Source organism: Schistocerca cancellata, chromosome 1 (assembly GCF_023864275.1).
Source record: "Schistocerca cancellata isolate TAMUIC-IGC-003103 chromosome 1, iqSchCanc2.1, whole genome shotgun sequence".
NCBI classification, from domain to species: Eukaryota; Metazoa; Arthropoda; class Insecta; order Orthoptera; family Acrididae; genus Schistocerca; species Schistocerca cancellata.
The window spans coordinates 80,920,409-80,941,911 of record NC_064626.1 but is presented as its reverse complement, the minus strand read 5'-3'; the positions used below and the strand labels follow the sequence as shown (position 1 = coordinate 80,941,911).

At 46.6% G+C, this 21,503-nt stretch overlaps 1 protein-coding gene across 5 annotated transcripts in view; it reads right to left on the bottom strand.

Moving 5' to 3' along the window:
- The window catches only part of LOC126165698 (trithorax group protein osa-like), a 121,841-nt gene that overhangs the window by 50,220 nt on the left and 50,118 nt on the right, over window positions 1-21,503 (bottom strand). For all 5 annotated transcript variants that reach the window (XM_049920341.1, XM_049920342.1, XM_049920343.1 and 2 more), the window contains exon 2: window positions 3,640-3,733. In XM_049920341.1, coding sequence (XP_049776298.1) covers window positions 3,640-3,733 — 94 coding nt within the window. The remainder of the gene's footprint in view (window positions 1-3,639; window positions 3,734-21,503) is intronic.

The following is a 21,503-nucleotide window of genomic DNA, read 5'->3' as shown; positions in this document are numbered from 1 at the left end:
GAGGACAGCTGAAATCACGAGTTTGCAACGAGCAGCAAGTTGCAGCAAGAAACGAATTGACAGATTCTTCGGGAAATAGGTGAACTGATGGGCAATTTCAAGTTTATAACGATTTAAGATCAAATTAAAACTTTCTGCAAATTAAATGACTTTTCCCCCGATTACAGTTTCATGCCCGATACAACCTTTCAAACATTTACGCTACGGAAATGAGAAGAGTGGAAGAAATGTTTAAAAAATTAACGAATGTATATTCTTACGACATCGAGTTTCATAATTCTATTAAATAACGTTTCATAGTATTGTTTAGTGTGAAGAGTGTTCCAATAAAACCTTCAGAATAAGCTTACATGTCCGATAAGCTGTACCTTTCCCTACTACCTAAAGGAATGACATTGATGAGATTGTAAACAAAATTATTGGATTGTATTTTTTGAGTCGCAGCTGTCCCAGATGCTATGACAGCCTATTCAAAGTTCTTAGAAAATCAAATCATCTGAATACGTTACATATCACTTGTGAAAGTACAAATATTGTACAGTTCGTGACAGCCAAGACTGGAAAAATACAATAAAAAAGTGCTAATATATTACTATAATGGGTCAAGTAGGTTAAGTATATTACAAATAAACATTAACGAACTTTATTAAAAGAGGCGTGAGGTAGTATTTTATATAAATACTTCGATGGAACATTCAGCGTTGAAAAGGCAATCACCGTAAATTACCTCTTCAGAAATAGGACTGGCAATCGCCCGCCCCCTCCCCCCCGCACTTGTTTAAAGAATGGTATACATACTTTCTAGTACCGAAGCCGCAAATTCCTTACCTCGTCTACGTAAAGGCCGTAAGTTCAAAAATACTGTGTTGTCAGAAGTTATTATTCCGAATTGGGATCCCACAGTCCTAAAGCCAGTTAGACTGGGCTCAAAAGAACGAAGTTCTACAAGAGCCCGCCCTCTCCATTTCGGAAGGGAATGAAAGAAGAGTGAAAAAATAAAATAAAATTACAAGAACAAACTGTGAGTGGCAGGCCGAAATCAGATGGATCGCAGGCCGCATTCCCTTGTTTAAAGAATCGAACTCCCATGTGTAAAACAACCGCTTCACGGGTCTAAGTGTTTATGACGTAATATCCCCTGAACTACGTGCCGTACAGTGATGAAATTTCGCAAGCATTCAATGCTATATCCAGATACTGTCTGCAAAATGTGTTACGAATAGAGTTATTAGTAAAAAAAAAGTAATAAATTAAAACGTCATGCCTGAAGCTGAAATTTTACTGTATGAACAACGAAAATTTGGTAAGAGGTAAACTTTTTTCCTTTCATTATTTTGTGGAGAGTGTCAATGAGAAAATGTTTCGAAAAAGTTTGAAATTAGGTGCTAAGTTTGTCGGAAGTCACTAAGTGGTCTGGTTCTCAAACACTGGATGAATTTAATCTGGGTAATTAGCACGTAGCGATTTACCTGCCTCAAGACATATACGCAGTTACGAAATGGTTCAAATGGCTCTGAGCACTATGGGACTTAACTGCTGTGGTCATCAGTCCCCTAGAACTTAGAACTACTTAAACCTAAGGACATCACATATATCCATGCCCGAGGCAAGATTCGAACCTGCGACCGTAGCAGTCGCGCGGTTCCAGACTGTAGCCCCTAGAACCGCTCGGCCTCACCGGCCGGCCACAGTTTCGAACTTAAGTACCTGACTTATTATATGGGGCAAATGCTTCCGCCACAGATAAGCAGGTCCCTTCCGCCTCGCCGATAGCATCACAGCCCTAGACCGCCGCACCAACACCTGATACAGTATATGCGAATTTAGACTTTCTCGGTGAATATAGATGATGAAGTCTTCTCAGATTATCAGCCGAGTCAACAACGTTTCAACTAGTTTCCTACTTTTCATCTTCAGGCGAAGTCACTAAGTGCTCTCATTCTCTTCGCCTGAAGATGGAACGTAGGAAACTTGTTGAAACGTTACCGCAGAACGATGACTTGATGTGACTGACAATCCGAGAAGACCTCATCACCTGACACAGTGTCTCTGAGAAATGGCGGCCACACAAGGCTGCCAACTGATCGGCTGTTATGGGCGTAGTAGCTTCAAAGCCTTCGTGACAAAGCTTCACAGCCGAGGTCTGTGAGATCGACACCCGTCAGTCATCGCCTACCTCAGTTGGACCAGCGTTCGTGCTGGACCTGCAGACCGCGTGAGACGACGCTTCATCCAATCCCAAACATGCTCAATGGGGGACAGATCCGGAGATCTTGCTGGCCAGGGTAGTTGACTTACACCTTCTAGAGCACGTTGGGTGGCACGGGATACATGCGGACGAGCATTGTCCTGTTGGAACAGCAAGTTCCCTTGCCGGTCTAGGAATGGTAGAACGATGGGTTCGATGACGGTTTGGATGTACCGTGCACTATTCAGTGTCCCCTCGACGATCACCAGTGGTGTACGGCCAGTGTAGGAGATCGCTCCCCACACCATGATGCCGGGTGTTGGCCCTGTGTGCCTCGGTCGTATGCAGTCCTGATTGTGGCGCTCACCTGCACGGCGCCAAACACGCATACGACCATCATTGGCACCAAGGCAGAAGCGACTCTCATCGCTGAAGACGACACGTCTCCATTCGTCCCTCCATTCACGCCTGTCGCGACACCACTGGAGGCGGGCTGCACGATGTTGGGGCGTGAGCGGAAGACAGCCTAACGGTGTGCGGGACCGTAGCCCAGCTTCATGGAGACGGTTGCGAATGGTCCTCGCCGATACCGCAGGAGCAACAGTGTCCCTAATTTGCTGGGAAGTGGCGGTGCGGTCCCCTACGGCACTGCGTAGGATCCTACGGTCTTGGCGTGCATCCGTGCGTCGCTGCGGTCCGGTCCCAGGTCGACGGGCACGTGCACCTTCCATCGACCACTGGCGACAACATCGATGTACTGTGGAGACCTCACGCCCCACGTGTTGAGCAATTCTGCGGTACGTCCACCCGGCCTTCCGCATGCCCACTATACGCCCTCGCTCAAAGTCCGTCAACTGCACATACGGTTCACGTCCACGCTGTCGCGGCATGCTACCAGTGTTAAAGACTGCGATGGAGCTCCGTATGCCACGGCAAACTGGCTGACACTGACGGCGGCGGTGCACAAATGCTGCGCAGCTAGCGCCATTCGACGGCCAACACCGCGGTTCCTGGTGTGTCCGCTGTGCCGTGTGTGTGATCATTGCTTGTACAGCCCTCTCGCAGTGTCCGGAGCAAGTATGGTGGGTCTGACACACCGGTGTCAATGTGTTCTTTTTTCCATTTCCACGAGTGTATGACGATGCCACTACGGCTGCAGTACATTAGGACTTTATTTTTATGGAACAGATCTGATGATGGTCATTAAAGACCGAGACCGGTAATCTGTTAACAAAAGGTTTGTGACCATAGACTAAATTAAAGGAAACTTACACCATTTTACCCACGGCTTCCATGCAGATGCCGTCCCGCTGACTCAAATGGACAAACACCTCTCTTGTGAACGGTATGTATATCAGCTTTAGTTCTAGAACTGAGGTTAAATTGCGTGGTTCTGATAACATTTGTTCTCACATGGCAATTCATCCCGCAGACAGCGACAATTGTCTTACCTTTGTATTTCGGCCGCCCTTATCCATGGCGAGGGCCTGGGAGCGATTGGAATACCGTTGTAGTTGCCGAACTGCCGAAACTCCTTCCCGTAACCTGGAACACATAACAGACGCACCATTTAAGTACACGTTTGATAAATAACCACAAAAAGTAAACGGGGGGGGGGGGGAGGGTGGAATTGAACTACAACGTCCGGCGAAGTCTAGGTCATAGGCCTTCAGGGACTCAGACTGGCATGGGATGGGGAAGGAAAATCGTTGTGGACTTATGGAGGGAAATCCATCTCATAGTTGTTGGACGAGGCAGCCACTTACTTCCTGCCTCGAAGTCGTTATTGTTTACTACTAACACCGAGGCTTCTACTTCCTATGCTCATGGACAACACACCAATGTTTTGTAATGGGTCTCTCTGGAATCTAGTCAGCTGAAACTCTGAATCTGCAGGTGAACAGGCTCATATAAATAAAGGAGCGACAGTCACGGCAAAATCACCGATGTATTGACAGATCGGGAGTTCAAAGGCATCAGCGAGTGAATTGCAACTCCTAAATAATTCGAAATAGTAAAATGAAATGTATTTACCAAAATGAAATTTACACATAAAGAGCGAATTCTGTCCACTGCGTTCTCTCAACCAAATGACATTTCCCATAGCACTTTGTCACCGCCGAAAATAATAGCGTCCTACATATACACTCCTGGAAATTGAAATAAGAACACCGTGAATTCATTGTCCCAGGAAGGGGAAACTTTATTGACACATTCCTGGGGTCAGATACATCACATGATCACACTGACAGAACCACAGGCACATAGACACAGGCAACAGAGCATGCACAATGTCGGCACTAGTACAGTGTATATCCACCTTTCGCAGCAATGCAGGCTGCTATTCTCCCATGGAGACGATCGTAGAGATGCTGGATGTAGTCCTGTGGAACGGCTTGCCATGCCATTTCCACCTGGCGCCTCAGTTGGACCAGCGTTCGTGCTTGACGTGCAGACCGCGTGAGACGACGCTTCATCCAGTCCCAAACATGCTCAATGGGGGACAGATCCGGAGATCTTGCTGGCCAGGGTAGTTGACTTACACCTTCTAGAGAACGTTGGGTGGCACGGGATACATGCGGACGTGCATTGTCCTGTTGGAACAGCAAGTTCCCTTGCCGGTCTAGGAATGGTAGAACGATGGGTTCGATGACGGTTTGGATGTACCGTGCACTATTCAGTGTCCCCTCGACGATCACCAGTGGTGTACGGCCAGTGTAGGAGATCGCTCCCCACACCATGATGCCGGGTGTTGGCCCTGTGTGCCTCGGTCGTATGCAGTCCTGATTGTGGCGCTCACCTGCACGGCGCCAAACACGCATACGACCATCATTGGCACCAAGGCAGAAGCGACTCTCATCGCTGAAGACGACACGTCTCCATTCGTCCCTCCATTCACGCCTGTCGCGACACCACTGGAGGCGGGCTGCACGATGTTGGGGTGTGAGCGGAAGACGGCCTAACGGTGTGCGGGACCGTAGCCCAGCTTCATGGAGACGGTTGCGAATGGTCCTCGCCGATACCCCAGGAGCAACAGTGTCCCTAATTTGCTGGGAAGTGGCGGGGCGGTCCCGTACGGCACTGTGTAGGATCCTACGGTCTTGGCGTGCATCCGTGCGTCGCTGCGGTCCGGTCCCAGGTCGACGGGCACGTGCACCTTCCGCCGACCACTGGCGACAACATCGATGTACTGTGGAGACCACACGCCCCACGTGTTGAGCAATTCGGCGGTACGTCCACTCGGCCTCCCGCATGCCCACTATACGCCCTCGCTCAAAGTCCGTCAACTGCACATACGGTTCACGTCCACGCTGTCGCGGCATGCTACCAGTGTTAAAGACTGCGATGGAGCTCCGTCTGCCACGGCAAACTGGCTGACACTGACGGCGGCGGTGCACAAATGCTGCGCAGCTAGCGCCATTCGACGGCCAACACCGCGGTTCCTGGTGTGTCCGCTGTGCCGTGCGTGTGATCATTGCTTGTACAGCCCTCTCGCAGTGTCCGGAGCAAGTATGGTGGGTCTGACACACCGGTGTCAATGTGTTCTTTTTTCCATTTCCAGGAGTGTACGTAAGTTATATGGAAGGCTCATATTATAAAGGTCGCATTCAGTGAAGAAGCTCATGACAAGGGTTTTCAGTATTTTAAACATAGCTGCGCAACAGCAACGGTTCCACGTAATAAGACTAAAAACAGCCGACCAGTTGCAATAGATAAAGTAATCTTTACCTAGGTTTCGACAGATTTAAATCTGTCTTCTTCAGAAGGCGGCCTGAGGACAATGAACATCGTAGTTTACATTAAAAGGTATGAAACTTAAGGGAAGAATAGAGTTTAACATATATTAGAGAGCTCTTGTATTACAAAATATGAGTAGGACGCCTGGTACTTACAGTTTTACATTAATATGGAATGATGTATCATCGTCGTTTTTACAAATATCTGCATAGATCCATTAGTCCAAATTAAAATATAGCCCTGAAAATAGGGTTTGTCATGTAAATAAAAATTAGTACATGGATGTTGCAGAGCTCACAAGCGACTGAGTGTAATCGGCCAGCGTAGTTACACTGCGGCCAGGGCAGGTGGCGCTCATGTCGCGAACTATGTGCCGATTGGGGTACTAAAGCAACGTGTAAAATATCAATATTAATAGCGTCCTTAGATAAAGTGACAATAAAAAGAAGGAAAGCGTTTAACACTCCCGTTGTAACAGTATGGGAGCCTTGGTATCATTAACGTAGATATATACATCAAAAAGGCAGGTGGCGCTTACGGCGGATCAACAAAATGAATTGAATGTCATCAAAGCGATTGCTGCTAATAATGGGTACAATCAGAATATGATCGATTACTTGCTCAATAAGAAAATTTCCTAAAATTGTTCGACTTTGAGCAACAACCTCCCCACGGATACCAAAGAAACTAAAAAATTTATTTCCATCCCTTTCTTGGGTAATATATCGTATAGGATTAAACGTCTTCTACATAAAAAATATAACTGTAACGTCTCCTTCTCTACAGATAACAGTTTAAAAATAAATCTTGTACATTCAGTAGAGATTGCCAGCGATTGGTTTTCCAATTCAGGTGTTTACAAACTAACCTGTAATAACTGCCCCTCATATTATATTGGTCAAACAGGCAGAGCTGTGAAAACACGATATAAAGAACATCTATTAGGTAAAAAAGGAGCGAATATTCACAACTCTACTTTTGCTGAACACCTCTTGATAGCCGGCCATACGCCTAAACAATTAGAAGACACGGTTATCCTACACAGACAAGTCAAAGGGCGTAGACTAGATCTGTGGGAAGAGTTACAAATTTTTAAACATCTAGAGCTCAAAGACGGTAATATACTGAACGACCAGTTGAACCTTGCTTGTAGACAATTTTTCGAAGGCTTTAAACCTGTACTGTTTATGGTATAACATTAATGCTGGTAACCACAGTAGTCTATTTTCTCAGGAAGCTATGATGCACTTTCAAATCTTTAAGCTCACTACCCTTTATGTAATGTGGTTTCCTCACGATTTATGGCTGCCACTACATCGGCCCTCATGTGATTTTCTCTGGCTCTAAAACCTTGGCTCCCTGAGAATGTGTATTAACTGGATTGTGGACCAGGGTTCGTAATTTTGTCTTAAGAGCCATTACTGATAGTTTTAAAGTTTTGACTTATATACGGTGTGTGTGCTTCACTAATATTGTAATGTAACTTTTATATTCTGGCTGTATATGCCACTGTATGTAACTCTCGGCGTAAGCGCCACCTGCCTTTTTGATGTATATATCTACGTTAATGATACCAAGGCTCCCATACTGTTACAACGGGAGTGTTAAACGCTTTCCTTCTTTTTATTGTCACTTTATCTAAGGACGCTATTAATGTTGATATTTTACACGTTGCTTTAGTACCTCAATCGGCACATAGTTCGCGACATGAGCGCCACCTGCCCTGGCCGCAGTGTAACTACGCTGGCCGATTACACTCAGTCGCTTGTGAGCTCTGCAACATCCATGTACTAATTTTTATTTACATGACAAACCCTATTTTCAGGGCTATATTTTAATTTGGACTAATGGATCTATGCAGATATTTGTAAAAACGACGATGATACATCATTTCATATTAATGTAATACTGTAAGTACCAGGCGTCCTTCTCATATTTTGTAATACAAGAGCTCTCTAATATATGTTAAACTCTATTTTTGACTTAAGTTTCATACCTTTTAATGTAAACTACGATGTTCATTGTCCTCAGGCCGCCTTCTGAAGAAGACAGATTTAAATCTGTCGAAACCTAGGTAAAGATTACTTTATCCATTGCAACTGGTCGGCTGTTTTTAGTATTATTTCATAACAAGGGGTTAAAAAAAAGTATTCTGTATTTTGAGAAATGGTAGTATGGCTCAAACAAGAAAATAAGTGTCCAGTAAACATGGGCTGTCAAGTGGATACCTTACGAGGTATGAACACTTGCTCAGTAGAAGACGTCCGTGTGTATCGCAATAGAGAAGATGAACAAGTGCTCAGAGCTCTTAGGTTGGTATTTTAGAGCTCACGTTTGCTGGACATTTTTCTTGTTTTTGATCTACTACCTCTTAAAATATCGAATACTCTTTTTAACACGCTCTACAGGGTGTTACAAAAGGTACGGCCAAACTTTCAGGAAACATTCCTCACACACAAATAAAGAAAAGATGTTATGTGGACATGTGTCAGTTTGTTGTAAATACATTTCAGACAACATAAAACATGGCGACATTTCACTATAGACTAACAGCAAAGCAATTTTTTCGCAAAATTCAGTTGTGCTATAACACTGTAATGTGTTTTTTACTAGGGTTCAAATGACCTGTCTCAGTTGCTGCTGCTTGACTGGACCATGTTAAAAAAAATCGATTAGAATACACTGCCATAACAAGTTAGTACACCCTGAGATTTCGAATTTACTCGAGATTTGTTATTGCAACAGTGCATGTTGAGTACATGAATTGATTACGTTTACAGATCAGTAGCACAAGTGGTTATGAGGTACCAGGCATCGACTCATGCTGAAACGTCCATTTAGTACGTGGTTTACCCTCCACGAGAGGCAGTGAAGGTACTGACTCTGGCATCTAGTCGATCGTACAGAAGAGAATCGCTATGTCACGCCTGCTAAACATGTATCACGAAGTTTTGTAAGAGGAGTTGGTTGATGAGTCGCACGAGTCGCTTCTTGTCCCATCTATCCCACACGTATTCGCATGGTGATAAGTCCGGAGATCGTGCTGACCATGAGTTCCCTCACTTCTAGCACAGCACGTTGAATTCCGCAGGCAGTGTGTGGACGAGTATTATCCCGTTGGAACAGCACATCACCTTCCTGTTGCAAGAACGACAAAAGAACAACTGTTACGGCGTCGCCAAGGTTGCCCCTGCGCACCGGCAGCACATCTAACACCACACAGGACCTAGGATGCCTATACCCAAGGCGTAAGCAATGGTAAACATCTGCTGTTTTGGAAACACACATTCTGCGTACTGCTTCCTGCAGAGGGAGTTCGAGATGGCCTGCCGGAAGTATTACTACACCAACATCTGATTGGTTGGCCAATACTATTTAAAGTGAAGAAGCAGCGCAGGACGTCACACTATATATTGTCCGCCGCCTTGATCCCCCTCACCCCCTGGTGTCTCCCTTCCTCTCCACTCCCAACCAGTTGCCGCGCCTTTACCGTTGTGTCCCTCCCTCTCTCCATCTCCACACCCTCCATCTCCTTTCCCAACACAACTTCCACCATCTACCCCTCCCGGATGATGAGCTTCGCCCTGACATCTACCCTTCCTACTAACTCTAACCCCCTCTTCCTGCCTCCTCCTCCGGGCTCTCTCTCCTCCCCCCTCCCCCTCCCTCCTCTTGAGCGGCTTTCCCCTCCTACTCCCCCTCCATCTCTTGTGCCTCCTTTCAGTGTCTCTGCGCTCCCTCCTGCCCTGTCTTCCCTTTTCCTCTCCCGCCCCATGTGTCTCCTGCCTCTTCGTGAACCCACAGTTGCCCCTCCTCTCTTCATCCCGCCACTTCCTCAGCTGCCCCATGCTCTCCCCTCCTTTTCCATCCTCTCTAACCTTTCCCTCGGCAGGTCCCACCTGGTAGTTGTACTCTTCGTTGTGTGTGCTCCAAGTGGGTTTTAAGTGTGTTGTTTCGGAGTGTTTTTAATACGGTGGCCAACTTTTAACCTGTGCATGCGCATTCAGTGTCTTCTCTGTGTTTCAAGAATCGCCAACTGTGTTTTTTAACTTTCTGGTGACATTTTTAACTGTCCCCCATGAACGTCTACATGTCCATGTCTTTTTACCTCCATTTTCTCCCCTTACTCTGTTTTATGTTCCCCTTTGTTATCTCCTTATGTATGTATCATTTTATTCTTGTTTTAGTTGTCGTGTCTCTTGGCTGAAGAGTGGCGGATTATGCCGCTGACAGCCCTCCCCTGCCCATATGGGGCAGGGGAATGAAATCACAATAAAGAAAAAAAAAACACAGGACGTCAGTTCCCGCTGAATACCGATCTCAAGGACGTCTCCACGGAAGACTACGTCTTCGCCATCGGAATAGGACTTGGGACTAATTGTATGTGTGTTACCTCGGACTCTTGTGGGAAACTTAGAGGGTATCTTTTGTTGCCTCTAGTAGGAAATTCTTACTGGCTTTGTGACTGTAACTTTTCGTTGTTATTCAGTCATTTCCATGTAGACTCAAGTTGTAAAAACTTTCAATTTGTCAGTTAAAATAACAACATGTTGAGCGTACGTTCTGCACGTACCGAGCGCTGGTTAGCGTCCCATCCAGAAACATCAGAGGTAAACGAGAGTTTATCACACCCAAGACTGTAAGACCCGGGGTTGGGACTACAGTGTCTCCGATGAATGCACTCTACGAGACAGCGCTCACGGGGTCTACGTCGTACACGCAAACGGTCACTTGCGTGCTGCCACGATCTGCTTTCCTCACTGAAGACCACGGCGCGCCTTTCCATCTTCTACCGAGCGAGGTGGCGCAGTGGTTAGCACACTGGACTCGCATTCGGGAGGACGACGGTTCAATCCCGTCTCCGGCCATCCTGATTTAGTTTTTCCGTGATTTCCCTAAATCGTTTCAGGCAAATGCCGGGATGATTCCTTTGAAAGGGCACGGCCGATTTCCTTCCCTAACCCGAGCTTGCGCTCCGTCTCTAATGACCTCGTTGTCGACGGGACGTTAAACTCTAACCACCACCACCTTTCCATCTTCTAAGTGATCCTCTGACGGCACGAAGCGCGGCGCGCACGTCTATGTTGTGGCGTGGTTAGAGTTGTGGGTGCTCTTAGTCCCATTGCTAATAAACGGTTCGCAACAGTTCGTGTTTGCACATCTGGGCTCAGAAACCCCCTTTTGTATTCTGCGGTAGCTATATGATCTACCACCGGTGTCGTTACGGTACGACGATCCTGTCTGGTTTCTGTGCTGCATGTATCTCCAAAAGTTCATCCGCGGGTGTGAGAATGTTCGCGTGACCACTGATAACAGCACGTGGTCGGCCGTTGTGGCCGAGCGGTTCTAGGTGCTTCAGTCCAGAACCGCGCTGCTGCTACGGTCGCAGGTTCGAATCCTGCCTCGGGCATGGACGTGGATGATGTCCTTAGGTTAGTTAGGTTTATGTAGTTCTAAGCCTAGGGGAATGATGACCTCAGATGTTAAGTGCTTAGAGCCATTTGAACCATTTTTGACGCATCACGTCCAACTTGTGTGGCAGTTCTCCGAAAGGACCATCCCGCCACTCGGAAGGCCCTCTCAAACTCGTTCAGTTGGCTGTAGGAAGTACAGGTGCGTGTCCGTGGTGTGGTTGTCTGCTTGCTTCACACTGATCCCTCTGGCTGTGGGCATTCCCTGTTAAAGGGTGGACACAAATGGCGCTCCGGTAGCCATGCCACTACGCTATCTGTTGGCGGACTATGTTGAAACCATTATCGGTAAATCCACTATCCGCCAAGTGGCATATGCGGTCACAGTATACAAATCGATGTCGTCTTTCCAGGCGTACTAATTTCTTTCCAGCAGTGTATGTTAACCGAAATATGGAGTTTTGCTCAGAAAAGCGTAGAGGTCGAAGTGATGCGGCTTGTAAACCGAGAATATTTTAAATACCTAAATAAACTGCCTGACAAAGTAAAGCACCGAGAAGGCCTCGTCGGATGTCAATGAAACACGTACACATCAGCGACGGGTATGTAAATGATTGTTGCAATTCTCTGTGACACCCCCACCTCCCCCCTGTTCCACTCTTGGCAGGTCCCCGGACTCGCACACGCTACGTGGACTTTCGCGCGCCGGAGATCGCCGCCATCAGTGTCTTGTGTGTGCCGTCGTGTTTCGTGTTCAGTGTTTCCCGTCACGCTCCGTTGTTCACCAGTGCCATCGTCTTCTTCAGTGTCTGTGCGTCGTCTCAACAGTTTGCAGTGTTGTTTATCGTCAAGTGTGAACGGCTCCGTGTTTGTCTCTCTGTGTCTCCTATTTTATCGCCCACCATTTTGTGACTTTTCTGTTTTCCTCCTGTTTTTTTTGTGCTTATGTCTCATTTGGCTGAAGAGCAGCGTAGTGTGCTGCTGCCAGCCTGCTTATTGTATAGGCATTAAAATGACAATAAAGTAAAAAAAAAAAAAAAAATTCTCTGTGACAAGTAGAACAGTTACTAGATTGTATTAATGTTGTTCGTGCTTAGTGTTATCAGGCCTCATAGGGTATATAAGGCTCGTGAACAGCGTCAGACGTTGAGAGATGAAATGTCGTGTGGCTAGGGCCTCCCGTCGGGTAGACCGCCTGGTGCAGGTCTTTCGATTTGACGCCACTTCGGCGACTTGCGCGTCGATGGGGATGAAATGATGATGACTAGAGCAACACAACACCCAGCCCCTGAGTGGAGAAAATCTCCGACCCAGCCGGGAATCGAACCCGGGCCCTTAGGATTGACAGTCCGTCACGCTGACCACTCAGCTACCAGGGGCGGACCCGGGAGATCACTGTGAAGAACATAGAGATCCCGCGTACGCATGTCAGTCGGCATTGTCAGTACCTTATAGAATCTGGAAAGGGGTCTCATTGTGGGATTATACAGGAAAATATCCCTGAACATTCTTCTAAGTTTTGTCGGTGTGGTTTAGTTTCTCATTCTATTTGTACTGCTCGTAGTAGGAGCCATTCCATGTACCCAAATGGCCAAGCACAACGCATTCGGGTAAAGTCCGCAGCTCGTGGTCTTGCGGTAGCGTTCTCGCTTCCCGCGCACAGGGTCCCGGATTCTTTTCCCGGAGGGGTCAGGGATTTTCCCTGCCTCGAGATGACTGGGTGTTGTGTCGTCTTCATCGTCGTCATTCATCCCCATTACGGTCGGAGGAAGACAACGGCAAACCACCTCTCCTAGGACCTTGCCTAATCGGCGGTGCGGGTCTCCCGCATAGTTCCTACGCTCCTCGGAGTATGAGACGTCTTATCATCATCATTCGGATAAAAGAAAAAGCCCTAGGGTTTAAATAGCGAAGTACTGTATTAAAACCGAGATATGGCCACAAAGGACAGAAAATCGTCTTAAAATTGTATTCAGCCGAGTAATGCTACTGTTCAGCATTTATGAAGCTGCTGTTAGCTGTACCGTATGCATCCCAAGCGCCTTAACTGTCAGTCGTTTTGTCTAACTTAAAGGTGCTCATCTCTGTCTGTTGACCTACGTGTCACTTGAGGCTCAATAATGATGCTGTAGCAACCAGTATATCCTCCGCATGAACTCAGTTAATAGCTATAATGAGAAGGTACAACGTGAGCGTCTGCCGGCTATAAACTCTTCGAAAAATGTCAGGGCTAATTGCCAACAAATTTAACGGCGACGACATATTTTTCCCCCTTTTTTGGAATATGAGCTGCGGTGGACATTTACGGAAAGTTGTAATTGTCCCTCGCGGGCAAAAGGGTACCAGTAGTTCTATCGTACACCACAGACAAAGAGAGAAATAATACATAGTTTCTGCAACATCACTGAAGATGTGTTTAAAACTTTCCGCTGTATCTTTTTACTTTGAAGTACTGTTACTACAGCGTTATAGGAAAGTGGAGTTTGGACATTATTGAGAGGAACTAGGAACAAGTTCAAGGTTTGAGTGGATAAGTGAATTGGGTTAGATAGTGCTGTCACTGTCTGCGAAAGGCGGTTGTCCTGGATCGAGTCGCGATCCGTCACCCAGTTTTAATTTATTTCGAAAGCTCACATTAGCAACACATAACATCACTCTTAACTCAAATACACAATATGGAAACAGTTAAATAACGGAGCTATAGAACACTTATCCACACAGTTCGTACACAAATGGCGCACGTAGCCCTTGTGTGCCGAATAGGCTAATGTAATGTTGTGTCAACAAAAAGCGCATCTTACAATAAAAACGGCTCTCTGCACCCTCATTACTCGACTCGAATTAGTTGGGCAGGAGAGTTAGTTAGTGACAGTAGCTCGCGTCGATCGACAAGTAAAATCTTTAGGAGATGCAACCTAAACGTGCTTTTGCAGGGAATAATGCGATAACTTATGACTTGAACATATGATTCATTGTAGCGACTATAACATCTCGTTAGACGCTAGAAGAATAAAAGTGCAGTAATTATTGAGCAGTTGTAGAAGCAAGAACGTTTTGGTCTCAGAAACAATCGACGAAATCTGCAAATGTGTACACTTCCAGCAAGCGACAGAGAAATGTAACAAATGAGCTACAATTGTGGCAATGGCCGGCCGAAGTGGCCGTGCGGTTAAAGGCGCTGCAGTCTGGAACCGCAAGACCGCTACGGTCGCAGGTTCGAATCCTGCCTCGGGCATGGATGTTTGTGATGTCCTTAGGTTAGTTAGGTTTAACTAGTTCTAAGTTCTAGGGGACTAATGACCTCAGCAGTTGAGTCCCATAGTGCTCAGAGCCATTTGAACCAATTGTGGCAATGTTAATTGCTACATTTACGAATCATAAAGTATCGATAACTCATACTGCATGCTGTCTGCCCCCGGTAGCTGAAAGGTAGCCGACACGGTAGCTCAGCGTGTTCGGTCAGAGAGCCGGTTGGCCTCTGTAATAAAAAACTGAGTGGAACGATCAAGCAGCGAACTTGAACAGGATGTCTTGCGACGTCCGTAACGACCAAACACATCGATCAATAACGAAAAAAAAAGTCAGCGCGACAGAATGTCAATCCTAAGGGCCCGGGTTCGATTCCCGGCTGGGTCGGAGATTTTTCTCCGCTCGGGGGCTGGGTGTTGTGTTGTCCTAATCAACATCGTTTCGTCCCCATCGACGCGCAAGTCGCCGAAGTGGCGTCAAATCGAAAGACTTGCACCCGGTGAACGGTCTACCCGACGGGAGGCCTTAGTCACACGACATTCACATACTGCATGCTTAACGGTACACTATTACGAATAAAAAAATAGTGCTATAGGCCCACCCGAAGAGCTAGACATTATTTGGCTCTGACCACTATGGGACTTAACATCTTAGGTCATCAGTCCCCTAGAACTTAGAACTACTTAAACCTAACTAACCTAAGGACATCACACACATCCATGCCCGAGGCAGGATTCGAACCTGCGACCGTAACAGTCACGCGGTTCCGGACTGAGCGCCTAGAACCGCTAGACCACAGACGTTATTTCACCAGTGTGTGTACAAATGTGATTTATTCCACATAAACTATGTATATTGTGGTGGAATAACCTTTTAAAAAAGTTATTGAATCTTGAGGTAGCTGCAGTCCATCAGCAAGCAACTGACTTTTAGTTACTTCGTATTTTATTCAGAATAAAGGGACATTGCTTTTGAGCGATAAAATTTATTAGTGATTGAGAAGGTGTGGTAACGAAAGTTCATATAACAACGTACTGATGTGTTATTGTATCATAACTTGTTACACCAATGCAACACTGCACAACACTTTTTTTGAAACTCCATAATTGTCTCTTGCTGTGACGCAGAAGTTTGAAATTTGGTTCAAAGGTGCCTCAATCTCTATCTGCAATGGTGCAAAAGCGTGGCGCCCTGCGACGTCACCCTCTTGCTCGACAGCACTTTTAACAGCGAAGTCTTGACACACGCGAAAAAAGGACCAGAGCTCAGAAGTTCATGTGAATTGTAAGACGGCTTAATAATGTCACATATCATCTCTTCTGACACTTCTGCGATGGAATCAGAACCAGAAGCCCAGCGTTAAAATCAAGCGACCGGTCGCTGTGGTGGAGCGGTTCTAGCGCTTCAGTCCGGAACCACGCTGCTGGTACGGTCGCAGGTTCGACTCATGCCTCGGGCATGGATGTGTGTGATGTCCTTAGGTCAGTTAGGTTTAAGTAGTTCTGTCTAGGGGACTGATGACGACAGATGTTAAGTCCCATAGTGCTTAGAGCCATTTGAACCTTTTGAAAATCACGCGGTTTTCTTGTGGACGGCCGGGAAAAGCATTTCAGACACACCACTGCTCAGAATCGACACGGAAACGCCTCAGAAGATGGCATAGAGTGCATCAAATCAAACACATTCTGCGGGCGAAACCGACAATTCGCAGTGCAGTGAGCAATAGGATGACGTTCTGGACGACGTTAGACACTGCTGACAGCCCCCGGACAATTCAGCCGTTCTCTAAAGACACCGTGGGGCTGCAACCACATCGGAGCGTGATATGACCTCTATGGAGCGCAACATGACCGCAGATTTTGCTCTGCTGTGCAGAATGGAACCAACCACTAGGGACCGTTCAAAACCATTCGGCGAAATTTGTAAGTGATCGGAAGCAGTAAAGGTTGTTTATGCTTTTTCAGCCCTCTTGTTTCGTTCCCTCCTGCGGCGTAATCATGGCGGTGGCTGGGGGAGGGGGGCGTGGTGTGCATCGTCGACAGATGCGTGAATGAAAAGATAAACAGTCCCTCTAAGACGCCCCAGTTCGGCAACACCCTCGGTGCCACCTACACACTTTTGTTGAGTACAAATGTACCTATTTAGCAGGCCGGAGTGGCCGTGCGGTTCTAGGCGCTACAGTCTGTAGCCGAGCGACCGCTACGGTCGCAGGTCCGAATCCCGCTTCGGGCATGGATGTGTGTGATGTCCTTAGGTTAGTTACGTTTAAGTAGTTCTAACTTCTAGGGGACTGCTGACCTCAGAAGTTAAGTCGCATAGTGCTCCGAGCCATTTGAACCATTTGTACCTGTTTAGAGACTTTGTCACCATTGCAGCTACGTGGCGTTTCGCTTCTACTCTGGCGCCTGACGGCAAGATCCCCTTCGACACCCCTTCGATTGTGCATTAAACACGAACAACACTAATGCACTCCGGTGGCCATTCTGCATGGCACAGAGGGGGGAAAAATGGTTCAGATGGCTCTGAGCACTATGGGACTTAACTTCTGAGGTCATAAGTCCCCTAGAACTTAGAACCACTTAAACCTAACTAACCTAAGGACATCACACACATCCATGCCCGAGGCAGGATTCGAACCTGCGACCGTAGCGGTCGCGCGGCTCCAGACTTTAGCGCCTAGAACCTCTCGGTCACCTCGGCCGGCGAAACTGCAGAAAAAAATCGATAGTGTCAAGGGCGTTGCCGGCCAAGTGGCCGTGCGGTTCTAGGCGCTACAGTCTGGAGCCGAGCGACCGCTACGGTCGCAGGTTCGGACCCTGCCTCGGGCATGGATGTGTGTGATGTCCTTAGGTTAGTTAGGTTTAATTAGTTCTAAGTTCTAGGCGACTGATGACCTCAGAAGTTAAGTCGCATAGTGCTCAGAGCCATTTGAACCAAGGGCGTCGAAAAGTTTTGAAAGCTGCAACATATCGGTTCTGTAAACACGAAAACGATATATCTAGTCGTACTCTGAATGTATTCATTGTGAGGCCACTCGTACAGGTCTTCCTTTTCAGCCCGAAGCCAGTCGTAAATTTCCTCGATTCGTTTCTTGTGCGGCCAATGCGGTAAGTAGAAGAAGTTCCACTGCGGTTTTCCCTGAGGCCGTTTGCAATGCTAATGAAGTGGCCAGAAAAGCATCCGCCATCGCATTCTAATAGCAATAATAAGCAGCGGACAGAGGTGCTAATTCAGCGGCGTGAGTCACCGGGAATACGGGCGGCAGGCAGGCAGAGGCAAAGGCAGATGCGCTCTCAGCCACTTTGTGGTCGCGCCAAGGTCAGAGCGGCCGCGCGTGACGGATGGGGCTCGGCAGAGCGGCGTGGCGTACTGCGGTCGCGGCTCGCCGACCGTCGACCGTGCCGCGCAGCACTGCCGCGCGACGCTCACACGGCAGGCAGTCAGCCACTCTGGAACCCGCTCTGGGTGCCGAGCACACGTGTTTCAGAACTTGAATAATGATAATTAAAACCAACAGCAGTATTGAAATCCAACGTTGTTTATTCAAATCATGCTGTAATGTCAGAAGTTGAGTCCACCTTGCTGCAAAACACGTTGTTATTCGAAACTTCCTGGCAGATTAAAACTGTGTGCCCGACCGAGACTCGAACTCGGGACCTTTGCCTTTCACGGGCAAGTGCTCTACCAACAAAGTTTGGAAGGTAGGAGACGAGGTACTGGCAGAAGTAAAGCTGTGAGTACCGGGCGTGAGTCGTGCTTCGGTAGCTCAGTTGGTAGAGCACTTGCCCGCGAAAGGCAAAGGTCCCGAGTTCAAGTCTCGGTCGGGCACACAGTTTTAATCTGCCAGGAAGTTTCATATCAGCGTACACTCCGCTGCAGAGTGAATATCTCATTCTGGAAACGTCCCCTAGGCTGTGGCTAGGCCATGTCTCCGCAATATCCTTTCTTTCAGGAGTGCTAGTTCTGCAAGTTTCGCAGGAGAGCTTCTGTAAAGTTTGGAAGGTAGGAGACGAGGTACTGGCAGAAGTAAAGCTGTGAGTACCGGGCGTGAGTCGTGCTTTGGTAGCTCAGTTGGTAGAGCACTTGCCCACGAAAGGCAAAGGTCCCGAGTTCGAGTCTCGGTCGGGCACACAGTTTTAATCTGCCAGGAAGTTTCATATCAGCGTACACTCCGCTGCAGAGTGAATATCTCATTCTGGACACGTTGTTATTCGTTTATTTCTTTATCCTCCCAAACTAGTTTCGGCGACAAATATCATCATCGTCAGTGGGGTTTTTTAACCATGTCATCTGCAACCATGTGTAAACAAACAGCCAGCCACTCGCATGGTTGCAGATGACATGATGTTCGCAAAGTAAAACACGGCAACAGGAAAAAAAGCGCACAGAAGATATGTCGCAAACAGCGACAATTGCTTAAAACATGCTGTAACATACAATAAATAAGATAGTATGAAAGTATTCGTAGTAAACTATATTTTAAAAAAACGAATAGTAAAAAATGCAATAATGTGCTACTGTGTGTGTATAACCATGCTATTTTCTGCATGTTTTAGATTAAAAAAACCCACTGATGATGGTGATATTTGTCGCCGAAACTAGTTTGGGAGAATAAAGAAATAAACGAATAACAAGGTGTTTTGCAGCAAGGCGGACTCAGTTTCTGATATTACTGTTTTTATATGCGAACACGGACCAAAATGGAAGACTTCCAAGATAAAATCATCAAATCATGCTACCTGCTTCGACGCCAAAAAGCGTCATCTTCAGGCCAGAAGCGTAATCTCCCTTCGATGCGCGAAACGCAGTGACAAAGACCAACGGAGTCGTCAAATGGAAACAGTACAGCTTATTAAGCAAGTACGCCAGCACTAATGCACAAAGTCGTGTGCAGCGGAGCCAAAATTAACTGGATTCCGTATCTTCGTAGCAGTAACAAGCCCACTGCAGGGATAAGTTCTCTTAAAAAGTTGGACCTTCCCGAAAACATCGTTAGGGATGTGATAGCTCAGCATCAGTAAAGTAAGTTGTATCCAGTCTTTCTACTCCGCTGCATTGGACTTAATTACAATAATTGATCAGAAGCATCCGCACACCACTGTGTAATGCAGAATTGACCACTAGGTGTCACGAAAGGCGAACCTATGGGTGTAAAACGAGACAGGGAGTATTATGTTGTCAGTATAAAAGCAGTAACAGCAGAATTTGTCGGTCACGAGAGCTCAGTACTTTCGAAGGTGGACTAGTCTTTGGAAGTCACCTTAGTAGCAAATCCATCATCGACATTTGAGCCCTTCTAAAGGTGCCTAAGAAAACTGTTCGTGTTTGTGATTTTGAAGTTGAAAAGCGAAGGAACAATCACAGCTAATTTAAGATAAGATAGACCCGATGTAACGACGGATAGACTGTCGAGGATTACAGAGGTGGTTGCAAAAAATTGGCAAGAAATCAGCGGGAGAAATAACTCGTGAGTTGTCAACTGTTATCAGCACTCTAGGTAGCGCAAACGACTCTGCATAGGTAGCTGAAAATAATGGGATAAAATGGTCGAGCAGCTCCTCATAAATCACACATTTCTCTACTCAACCCTAAGCGATGCTTGAGGTGGACGACAGATAACGAGTGATTTGAAGCGATGATTCACGCTGTCCCCTGTGGCAATCCGAAGGAAAGGTTTGGATTCGGCGAATGCCTGGAGAACGTTAACCCTAATCATTTTTAGTGCCAGCAGTAAAGTACGGTGGAGATCGTGTACCGGTAAGGAGGTGCTTGTCACGTTAGGTTGTGGTCACCTCACTGACCTTAGGAAACTCTAAATTCTGGGGGATATGAAAACGTTTTACAGCATTGTGGACTGCGTACAGTAGTGGGTCATTTCGGAGACGTTGGTTGTATCAGAATGACAGTGTATTCTGGTATGTACCAGCATCTGTGACGGAGTGGTTTGTGGACAATAACATTCATGAAGTGGACTGACCTGCCCAGAGTCCCACCTGAAGCCAATGGAACGCGTTGAGCATGAGTTAGAACGTCGACCTCACTCCAGACTCCAAGCGTCCGACGTCACTACCTTTTATGATTTCTGCTGCTGAAGAAGAATGGGCTGCCAGTCTCCTACAGAAGTGCAGACGTCTCATTGAAAGTACCCCCAGTAGAAATTAAGCCGTCATACCATAGAGCCCAAGTATGGAGACACCCCATATTAATGTCCACTAATACTTAACACAAAGCTGCAAGCAAAGAGTATCACGTACTTGAGCGAATTTGTAACTCCATTCTGGGAAAATCACAACTACTGACAATTCTCTGCGCCTATGAATGAAAACGTAACTAAAATTTCGTGTAAATCCTCCGTGCAAGAAATGAACTGTGCCGATACTAATGGCGACGACTTTCGAATAGCGAAAATGAAATACAACCTAAATACCTCTGATTTCACAACCTGCAGAACGCCATGTTCTTTCTCCCTCCATCCTCGAGGGTTCACACCTGATTTCGTGACTACGAGTCCATAGAAACTCTCGAAAATTGCTTAACAGGCATTTCAGGCAGTTGGCGCTGTTGGTACAGGTTCATTGATTCTTGTCTTAGTAACAAACGTTCATATTTGTTCTGTCCATATTTACTTAGCAACGTTTTTCTGCCGTATGCCGAGTCAAGGCAGCACCTCTCGTACTACTATTTACGTACAGATCCACCTCTGCACTCAATGCGGAGAAATCGTGGTAACGCTAATAAGGAATGCGGACGAAGTCGACTTGTCAGCTGTCTTTACGTATCTCGTATTCATATACAACTAAACGCTTGTCGTTTCTCTCAATAAAATTTCGCCCATACTACAGTTGACGAAGTAAATGCACCTCAATCCAATATATAAAAATTTAGGGTAGGTTTTTTACTTGTGCGAAAAACCACTA